Source organism: Dicentrarchus labrax, unplaced genomic scaffold (genome assembly GCF_905237075.1).
Source record: "Dicentrarchus labrax unplaced genomic scaffold, dlabrax2021, whole genome shotgun sequence".
Taxonomy (NCBI): domain Eukaryota; kingdom Metazoa; phylum Chordata; class Actinopteri; family Moronidae; genus Dicentrarchus; species Dicentrarchus labrax.
The window spans coordinates 9,117,725-9,127,976 of NW_026136719.1; the positions used below are offsets into that span (position 1 = coordinate 9,117,725).

A 10,252-nucleotide genomic window follows, 5' to 3' on the forward strand; every position below is an offset into this window, starting at 1 on the left:
GTGGCGTAGTGGCCGCGGGGAGTATTGCAACTTCTGCGTTTAAAGCCCCCCCCTCCGCTCAAATAGAGCTCATTTGCTATATTTAATAACTCGGAAAAAGGCTGTAAAGTGTTAAATACAAATTTTCTGAGCTGCTTAACCGAGCTGTTGGTGGAGAACTCTAGTGCGCATGCGCCGGTTCGTCAGCAGCACGGTAGCGACGTAAACTGTCACACCACCTGTTTTTAGATTATAGCTACACCAAATGTGAGCGTCTCTTTTGAGTTTAAATACGACTGCGATGGCGGGAGTGGCGTTGAGCTTTGCATACGTGGCGGTGTTTCCTCTCATAAAGCGGTAAAACGTAAAGGACGGAAGACTTTTCTCTCCGCACACGTACCGAAACGGATCGGCAGCTCTCTCGGTAAACGGACTGCGCATGCGCACTGTCGCAAACCGCTGTAGGTCTTCCAGCCGCGGTTTACGTTAGCCGTTGCAATGAGGGACAAGACTGCGGTTTTCGTGGTCCTTTCCATCTGAATGTGTCTTTTACAGGTATGGATGCGGCATCGACCGTGTGTATATTTATTCGCCGGGCACACGGTTTGTGTTGTACGAGCTAAAATGACCGTTGAGCCGAGCTGTGTCGCTTCGTGTGCCGGTGGAAAGTGGCGGTTGGCTAGCTCATGCTAAAGCTAAAAGCCAGCCTCGGCAGTGAGCTGCCTGCTGGAAAATAAATAAATAAATTAAATAAATAAATAAATAAATAAAGCGATGAACTTTAAACGCATTGCGGTGGTTCAATGTGACACCCTGCTGTGTGCAAGCCAGCGCCGAGCAAACGCAATTACATGTGCGTGTTTTAAATGTAAATATGTGTTCGACAGCTGGATCTAAAGTTAGTTTAATGGTAAAGTTTGATTTTACTTTCTCTCTGTGTCCCCTCCTGTTGAGGGGAGACATCCACTGAGGGATCAATAAGTGGCTTTACACCTACAGCAGTTGTAGTTAAATGCACAAATGTTTAAAGACAAACACAGAAACGGTGTTTAATATTCCGCTGCTGCAAACAACAGTTATTTTAATGAAGGATTCATCAGTGGATGCTTTTTCTAACTCATCATTTAGTGTGTAGAAATGCTCATTGCAGCACTACAACGGAGCTGCAGTGTTGAGAACATGCCGATTACTTTTACTAATTAATAGATTATCTGGTCGGTATGTCATTGCAGGAAATAGTGAAACATTTAAGTTGCAATCTCAATCTCCTTCACCCCAAACTGACTCCAAAAGTTGCTTGTTTGGTTTGACCAACAGTCCAAAATCCAAATAAATGTACTTTTTAATCACGTAAAACAAAGAAAAGCACAATTAAGAAGATGGAATAAAGACATTAGTTGGTATTTTTGCTTGATGAGAGTAAAAAGATAAATGGACTAGGTCAAAGTAAGTTGGTGATTCAGTTTCTGACAGTTAACTTAATCAATTAATCGGCTAAACATTCAACACCAAACTCTTCCTCTGTGTTTTCCAGACCCTCTCTGACTGTGCTGGAGGATGGACCCTGTAGTGCTGAGCTACCGGGATAGCCTGCTGCGGCGATCTGATGTGTCCTTACTGGAAGGACCTCACTGGCTCAATGACCAAGTCATCGGTTTTGCCTTTGAGTACTTTGCTGCTGAGCGCTTCAGAGTCCTGGGGGAGACCATCATCTTCATCAGCCCGGAGGTCACCCAGTTCATCAAGTGTGCTTCTTGCCCCGATGAGTTAGCCCTGTTCCTGGAGCCGCTGGATCTTGCGTCTCGTCGCTGGGTCTTCCTAGCTGTTAACGACAACTCCAACCAGACGGCCGGAGGATCCCACTGGAGCCTCTTGGTCTACCATCACAACTCCAACCACTTTGCCCACTATGACTCTCAGAACGGCAGCAACTCGCTGCACGCGCGGCGCATCGCCAGCAAGTTGGAGCCTTTCTTGGGCGCGGGGAGGAAAGCGCTGTTCGTGGAGGAGCCCTGCCCATCGCAGAAGAACAGCTATGACTGCGGCATGTACGTTATCTGCATCGCCGAGGCCTTATGTGAGAAGGCCAGAGTGGAGGGCTCGCCACGCCTTCCCGTGCAAATCATCACACCAGCCTACATCACCCAGAAGAGGGCTGAATGGTGCAGACTGATCCAGAGTCTAGCTCAGAGTGACCTCTGCTGCGCTCTGTCTTTTCCTTAGCACGTCGATTGCCCCTCGCTATATGCAGAACAGCTGTCAGCCTCTACATATCTACTGCTGGAGCATCTGAATGCACTCCTTGAATACAGTATACACCTAATATATATATATATATATATATATGAAGTATATTTCTATTTCAGTCTCTCCATAATAGAAACAAGTGTAAAAAGATAACGGCAGTGCTACGAATCTTTTAATGACTCATTGAACACTCGGTGTCGTGTTTATCCCTTGTATATGCACTGCAAAATACAATATGTAAACAAGAACACCAGCATGCCTATAAAAGGAATTTACTCCCGTGTACATATTTAGTAAGGATGGCGAATATGTCATGAGGAAGAGGAGGCACAGACTTTATTATTTCTTTTCTCCATTGTTTTAGTTTGGAGCGAATGTAGAAATGTTTACACGGATTATTGCTCAGGGTCATTTTTAAATGAACTAGGATTGACAATAAGAATGTGCATCTTAATCCTGGCTCCTACTTCGTGTCACATCTGTTCTGGTCACGTTCTCGGTTTCTCAGTTTTCACAACAAAAAAAGGTTTTGAATCATTTTAATGCACTGTGTGTTTATGGGACAAAGGGCAATGTCGAGTGGTGGAATGTATGTCATATTCTCACAAGAAGCAAGTATATCAAACTTATTCTCTGTTGATCTAATAAATTTAACTGTTGTCACATTTTTGTTGACAAAATGGTAAATTTTCTTTGTGGTTTTCATTTGAGGTCCCAGCTGTCTTCTTTTCATCGAGTTCAAATCTTATTTGTGTTAATATGTTTAACGTTTTCCACCAGAAAAATTGTTATTCTGAATACTCAGTTACTTCAATGAATTAACAGCAGCATAAATGTTGGATAACTGATTCTTCTTAAACCTTTTGTGTTCGTGTTTAGCTGCAATACAGATAATTTACAGGTTGTGAACCACAGCAACATGCAACAGGGAAGACAGAAAATTCTATGAATCAGTTTCTTTCCACTGATAAATGAAACCTTCACTTTAAGGCAGCAAAGTAATGAGACAACTTTAAATTTTATGAGCATTATTAGACATTTTTTGTAGCCCAAAATGTTCCTATTTTAAAAAGTTCTTCTTATTTTGGGGAGTATAGACAGGTTTAATGCTACAAAAGTCTCCAAAAATTTGAATCTAAAAAATTAAACTATATCAATCAGACTAAATCAATTAAAAATAAGTAAACAAGACTATCAAAACTAACATTTTGTATTTGAAAAGAACATTTAAGTCAGTACTCAGAATTGTATGTATGATATCCAGGCCTGCCCTGCAACACCTTCTCACTGAAACAATAATTATTGTTTAAACAAAGAAACGTAATGCTGACTGGAATAAAACTGCCTGATGGATTGCAGCAAAATAAAGCTGAAACACATTCAGGGGCAAAGGGTAATTTTCATTGTGTTGTAATTGCAAGAAATCTAATGTTTCCTCATCTAACAGGTTTCATTTTTAGAAAAGCTTCAAAAATATCCACCAGTCCCAAAGCAGAATGTGTGTAACGGTGCAAACTGTCATCCAGCATTGTACTTTAAATCAAGAAAGCACACAGGAAGGCCAAACTATTCTGTATTTAAAACTTTACTCTCCATAATGACATATTTATGAGTTATTACTGTATCAGTTGGAACAGGATTTATGGTTTTAACATGGTTAATGTTGACCATATTTAGAGCTTTAACAAAGAAGCTTTATGTGATCTCAATGTGAGTGTGAATGAATAAAACATTATTGTCCTCTCTCGTATTATGTATCTGCCTGCCTAGAAGGCAAAATCTTATGTGGTTAAAAGTCAAGATTACTCACAATTTATATAAATGTTAATTTTATATTTTTCCTGTATTGGCTTCCTGAAAGCATCCTGTTATTAAAGGATAAGATATGATTATTTAAAGGCCCAGTGTGTGGCATTTAGTGGCATCTAGGGTTGAAGTTGCAGATTACAATCATTTGATTGTAATGTCTCATTCTAAGGTAACAAAAACACAATTCTTATTTTCAGGTGATCATCCATGAAAAATATTATATTCCATTTCTGGCAATAGAAATAAAACATTTATAAAAAAGGGGTGTTTTTTAAAATCTGACTACCTGGAAAATATTCAATATCAGGAATACTCATCAGTAATTGTGTGGCAGGAAAGAAGGACACAACCTCCTGATCTGGCTGACTGCCCTGTACTGCTCTTAAATTCACTCTGCTTGGACTGTTTCCAACATCTGCTCTCCTTCCTCTGGCATCCTGTGCACATCTACATCCCACAGGCATATTTCACCCGGAGTAATCAGTCAGACGAGCCATCAGGGTTTACTATTGTCCCAATAAAATGCCACAAAGCTGGGGCATTCACCACCCAGGCTGCACACGGCGTTAGTGAGACAAAGAGCCCAGGGAAAGGCACATTCATTTAGACAGATTTGCTTCTAAATAGCCAATTTACCAAGTCCACTTCATGAGTGCTTACAAGGACACAGAACCTCACATACTGTTTATTGTCATCTCAGGACTCTAAACCTACTGTGTATTTGAAGGAATATTACGCACTTTGTTATGTGCTGGATAACCTAAACTGAGATGGATAAAACTTAAATCCTACAAAATCCTGTACCCTGCTCTTTGCTCTTTTGGCAAATAACACACAGATTTCTGGGGCGTAAAACAAAGCCTCTTAGTGCTGGTGGTTGTTCTGCTGTAAATTAACAGAGGGGCTTACTGATAATCACTCACAAAGAAGGTCATTCCTAACCATCAGGAACCAGGTTTCAGGCCCCTTTGTCTCTCCTGCCACTCACTCTGCATGTAGGTGCACAGCAATGCAGTGAGCTTAATACACGTTTAATAGGTTGGCCCTTTAAGTATTTACTGGAAGCAATTGTGAACAATTTTGATGATGGTGAATCAAATTTAGAAAACAGTGAGATTCCAGAAACAATAGTTCAACCAAACGTTTTTAGTATAAAGACATATTTAATAGCTGTCAGGTTAGCTATTGTTATAGGAATAAACAAGGTGCAACATTAATTCTAGATAGGATTTTAACAGCTATGGAAACTTTACTGCTGTGAGACTTGATACCTGACACAGTAAAATCATGACTTAATTTGAGACTTGAAAGAAATAGCATCAAGTTCTGACCTGGCAGAAATATTTAAGGGGTGGCAGAAATATGCTGATTTAATCAAAAGCAATCACAAACACAAAAAGTCCCCAAAAGAAGACCCCAAAACATTAGATTATCGTGTCACATTTGTAAAACATTGAATAGAAATATCTAAAGGTGGGATTAGAAATCAATATCAGTCTTTTTTCATTCAACTTAAGCCGATTACTAAACATAAATGTGGCCATAAAAGATCATTAAATTAGTACCTGTTAATACACACCCTAGCTTCCCATTCAAGATCATCATAAACGGACGACTTCCTCCTTACACGTTCATCCTCTTCCTCACAACTCATCTGTCCTCAACATCCAAATATGTCTCATATTGTTGTGGCGTGGTCCTTGCTAGTGAACACAGCTATGAAAGGATAATGTCTAAAAGCTTTAATCTGACTTTGACTTTGTTTGCTATAACAGTTTTGAGCTTTATCTGCATTAAAAACATCCATAAAGTATATGTTTGGCTTTGATTTATGACCAGACATTTACCTTTATCCATAGACATAAACAAACGCACACACAGAGCTCCATTAGAGAACTCACTCACGCTGTTCTTCATCAGTGCCGTGTGTAATTGATTTCAGGAGCAGGAGCCAAGGTTTCCCCTCCAGCATCTCCAGGTGGTTCATATTTACTCGTCAGTTTGAAGCCCTCTGGCCCGGAGTACATACACGAATGCACACATACACAAACCATACAGCTCCATAACGTGAGCTCAGAACTGTCTCTGACCTCTGAAAGTAAAATCTGTTTTGAGAGTTTTGGTTCATGTACATTACATCATGTCCTGTCACAACACATCTGCAACCAACTACTACAACTTGGAACCATTTTAGCTTCATTTACAGCAGCATGCGTGAGAATCAGTTTGATTAAAACAAGCAGCATCTTATCGAGAGGCCCAAACCGAGACATCCTGTGTGCAGGTGTGTGCTGCACAGTGACACGTCTTTCTTGTTTAGGAGATGTAAAGTAGGTCAAATCCATATCACAGCATCACATCAGAAAATGGAAAGACAAGGCAAGAACTAGATGCTCCATCGCATTTGCAGCATGATTCCCCTGAGATAAGTCTCTCCATTGTGCTCCATGTTAACAAACTGTACCAGAGAAAGTGCCAGACAGGCTTGTCCATCTCACTTCCTTGGATCAGGTGGTAGACTGGATTTGTTATGTAGGTCAGTCATTGTATGAGCTCTCATTTCATGTTCTATCCCTGCAGAAAACAGTAAGGAAATTATAACTATTACATCCAACAGCAGAGAACAAGAAACCAAAGGCTCCAGCATCAACCAAAAATCCTAAAATCAGATGTCTGACTTTTATCGGCCACTATTGGCAACCAGAGAATTGGAGCAATAACTCATCTAGAGCACTGTATAAATAACAGACATAAATAATCAGTCCCAGTGTGATATTAACATCAGGGAAAGAATTAATTAGTTTAGTCACCAGTGAACATTAAACCCTGACAGATATTTTAAAGCAAGAGTTTGACTTTTTTTTTTTTTTTCTGGGGGGGGGGATATGTTTATAAGCTTTCTTTCCAAGAATTAGATGAGAAGATTTGATCCAGCATAAATAAAGATGTACGGTAAATGTAAGACTACAGTCGGCAGCTGGCTAGCTTAGCTTAGCATAAATACTGGAAAGAGGGGGAAACAGCTAGCCTAGCTTTGTCCAAATTAGGGGTGTTGTCGTACACTGATTTTGACAAAAACTACTAAATATTGTGTTGATAATACACACATGATAATAGCGTACAAATAATCCAGCGCCTCTTGAATCATTCCCGTTTCTTCCCATCCCCGCTTTGTGGTTCAAACACAAACACAATAGGTGGCGGTAATGCACATTATCGCTGGTTGCCAGTGTTACAGTTGAGAGTAATTCATTCACCAAGAGACAGGAGACAAAACACACAATAAAGGTTAAAGAGCAATTTGACTGATAGCATTATTACGATTATAATTTTTTCCCCTATATCTTTATCATGAATTCTTTTGGCAACAATAATCTTGTAGTGTAAATCTGATAATCTAACAGCCCTATACGGTCCAAAGGTAACAATATCCTCCTCTAAACCTCAGTAATTAACACATTATATCCTGTTAGTGCCAACTGTCTCCCCCTGTTTTAGTATTCGTGCTAAGCTGCTGGCCATGGCCCTTAATTTGCGATCATTAAATTTGCATCAGTCCTCTCATCTAACTTTCGTCAAGAACGAGAAAATGAAAAAAAAAAATTTTAAGCTTCACCACACGTGTCTTCTATAAACATACTGCGTCCTGTGTCACTTGGTGGACACTTGTAACCAAAGCCACTGATTCTGTGGAAAGTGTATACACGCTGAGTTATGAGGGACCGCAGATCTTTCAGCGGTGGACTTGCTGGGTTGAATTAGTTATTGCTGGAAGGAAAAAGTAAAGAAAATCCAAAGAGCTGATGAAATGCAGATGCTGCTTACACAGAGAGAAAGAGGGAGACATGAAAAAGACAGAGGGAAAGATAAGTGAAGAGGAAAATGAAAAGGTACAGTAAATTTAATTCCATGGTAAAGATCATACAGACGACAGTTAATCCATCCGTGAAGATTCAGATCTTCATGGTTGTTTTTCTTCCACATGAGGGGCTGCAGTTCAGCCCATGAAACAGTGAGTATGAAACTTACACTATAGAGTAATCATTCCTTTAAGGATAAATTCTCCCTTATATACTTTAATAGTCTATATAGCATGCATTTGTATGATTTAGTGCATTCAGGGAGTTATTTTGTGCTGAAATATTTTATTGTTTTGGCGTTCCCCATTAGTCCCAGAATGACTTTCAACAGCTCTCCAGAGAATGGGTGTGAACTTGTTGCTCTCAGTCAATGGTGGGCATATGGACGTATAAATATAGTGAAATCATCCAACTTGTTTGTGAACACTTGGGTGTGTCCGTGGTCACAGCCAACCTCCGTTAATCAAAACACAGTTTAACATGTGGTTGCATTACATTCTGGTCCTTTGAGGTCCACTGGCAGGGGATACATGAAATGCCATTGAGATCTGGAGGTAGCTGACTATATTTTTGTCCAATCAAACTCAATTGAATCCTAGAATGATGTCATATCTTCTACTTTCCAAGGAAATAAGAAAAATACACCCCATTTAACTGCTTTTTTCACAGAGTTAGCATTGCAAATACCTGCTCATATTACACAATTTCACATAATGCTTAATTCATGTTATGGGATATTAAAGAAGACTTTATATACTTTTTATAGAAAAATGTAAAGAGCAAAGCTATCATTTTATTTGGTGTATCAGTGTAGAATATTTCCAAAAGATATACAGCATTTGTAATGATATCCGCTCTTGATATTTGGTTCCTAAATCCCCTCGGATAGGAAGAACTATTTGCACAGTGTATTTCAGTGAAACACGGCACCACTCACTTCATAAATTAACTGTAGCGCACTCGGATTGTGCTCATGTGCAGACGTGGACACATTTAATGCACCGCTGAGGTAATGCGCTCTTGGAAAGCCTCCAGTTTATTTGACTGGAGTGTGATGATTTTACTGTGTGTAACGCAGACCATTACCGTGAAGTTACAGTCAGCATTCTCCTTCACACCGCGCGGGTCAAAGGTCATCTGGAGAACATTCCAGGACAGACAATATGGCTCCCTGGAGGTATGGATGAGGCTGCAGCTTGTCTGGCCATCTGCTTCAACCTGCCCCCATTACTCTACAGCTAAAACTGGCTCCACACTCACACTAACGCAGTGTTACAGTAGTTGGCCTCTACCCTCTGTGCTCCTTAAGGTCTCTGAAAGGCTTTCTGCTCAGCTGAGACCGATAAACTACGAGCTGCATGAGCTTATAATGTAAGAAACTAGGACACTTTTATTACATGCTTGGTTACAAAGAGCTACATAGTTTTTTAAAAAATGTGATGCATCAGTGGTGGAAGAAAGTAAAAGTAACAAGACTGCACTCAAAAAAATACTCTATTACAATAAAAGTCCTACATATGACCAACGTGGTAGTGTTTCCACCGCTTTGTTTAATTGATTTCAAGGGGAATCTGACTCAATCCGACCCGGTGGCAGGCATAACATAATAATAAGAATAACAAAGAAATAGCCAATCTTCTCGCTGACCATCTGATGAGCTTATCTTGGTCATATTGAGGCCTCAATTTTAAACTGAGACTGTTTCATAACCAGTGAAAAACTCTAAGTATGGAAGTAAATATAAATAAGATATGAATGGATTATCGACAATTTCATGATGATATTAAACAAGCTTTTAAGTGACTCATAGAAAAGTAGTTACATGGTTCATGGTACATATCAACAGTAGTATATGTAACGCAGTCTTTTTTTTAAAAATCTTTCTCATAACAAACTTTAGGTCTGATTCTTATAAACATCCTCCAGAGATAAAATCTCCATTTGAATAATGAATGTTAGTGTCAAATGTAGTTAAAGTGAACAAATCACAATCTTTCATCGCGAGCACTAGTGGAACTATTGTAATGAACCAAATCTTTAAAGGTTTCATATCCACTTCATTTTACTTTACATTCCTTAAGTTACATTTTATCTTGAAGTGGAGTTTACTGTATGATTACTCTCAAGTACTGTATACTTTGTCTCTGGTTATGGCTGCAGGTTCACATTCAAATATGCCTCTTCAAACACTGGTCTGGAGTTTTCTTGATTTGTTTTATTTTAATAGAACTTATTTAAGCTCCCAAGTTTGTTGGAAATTTCAGTGATTTTTCATATATATTTATGGTTCAAGCTTAATGTAGAAATTTTGCAGAACACAAACTAAATCACTTATTTACCTTTATATCTCCAGTACA

The 10,252-nt window shown here is 39.3% G+C and overlaps 1 protein-coding gene across 2 annotated transcripts; it reads left to right on the forward strand.

Moving 5' to 3' along the window:
- Positions 1 to 22: 22 nt before the first annotated feature.
- On the forward strand, positions 23 to 2,913 carry senp8 (SUMO peptidase family member, NEDD8 specific). Of its 2 annotated transcripts, none has more exons than XM_051378403.1 (2): positions 23 to 534; positions 1,514 to 2,913. In XM_051378403.1, exon 2 carries the CDS (start codon positions 1,537 to 1,539, stop codon positions 2,200 to 2,202), a length of 666 nt encoding a protein of 221 aa, XP_051234363.1. In that variant the 5' UTR covers positions 23 to 534; positions 1,514 to 1,536; the 3' UTR covers positions 2,203 to 2,913. The 2 variants fall into 2 exon arrangements, with proteins under 2 accessions (XP_051234363.1, XP_051234364.1); XM_051378404.1 differs by lacking the exon at positions 23 to 534 and adding an exon at positions 541 to 1,425.
- The last annotated feature ends 7,339 nt before the right edge of the window (positions 2,914 to 10,252 follow it).

Coding starts and splice junctions, on each gene's coding strand:
- senp8 (XM_051378403.1), top strand. CDS start 1,537: ATGGACCCTGTAGTGCTGAGCTACCGGGATAGCCTGCTGCGGCGATCT.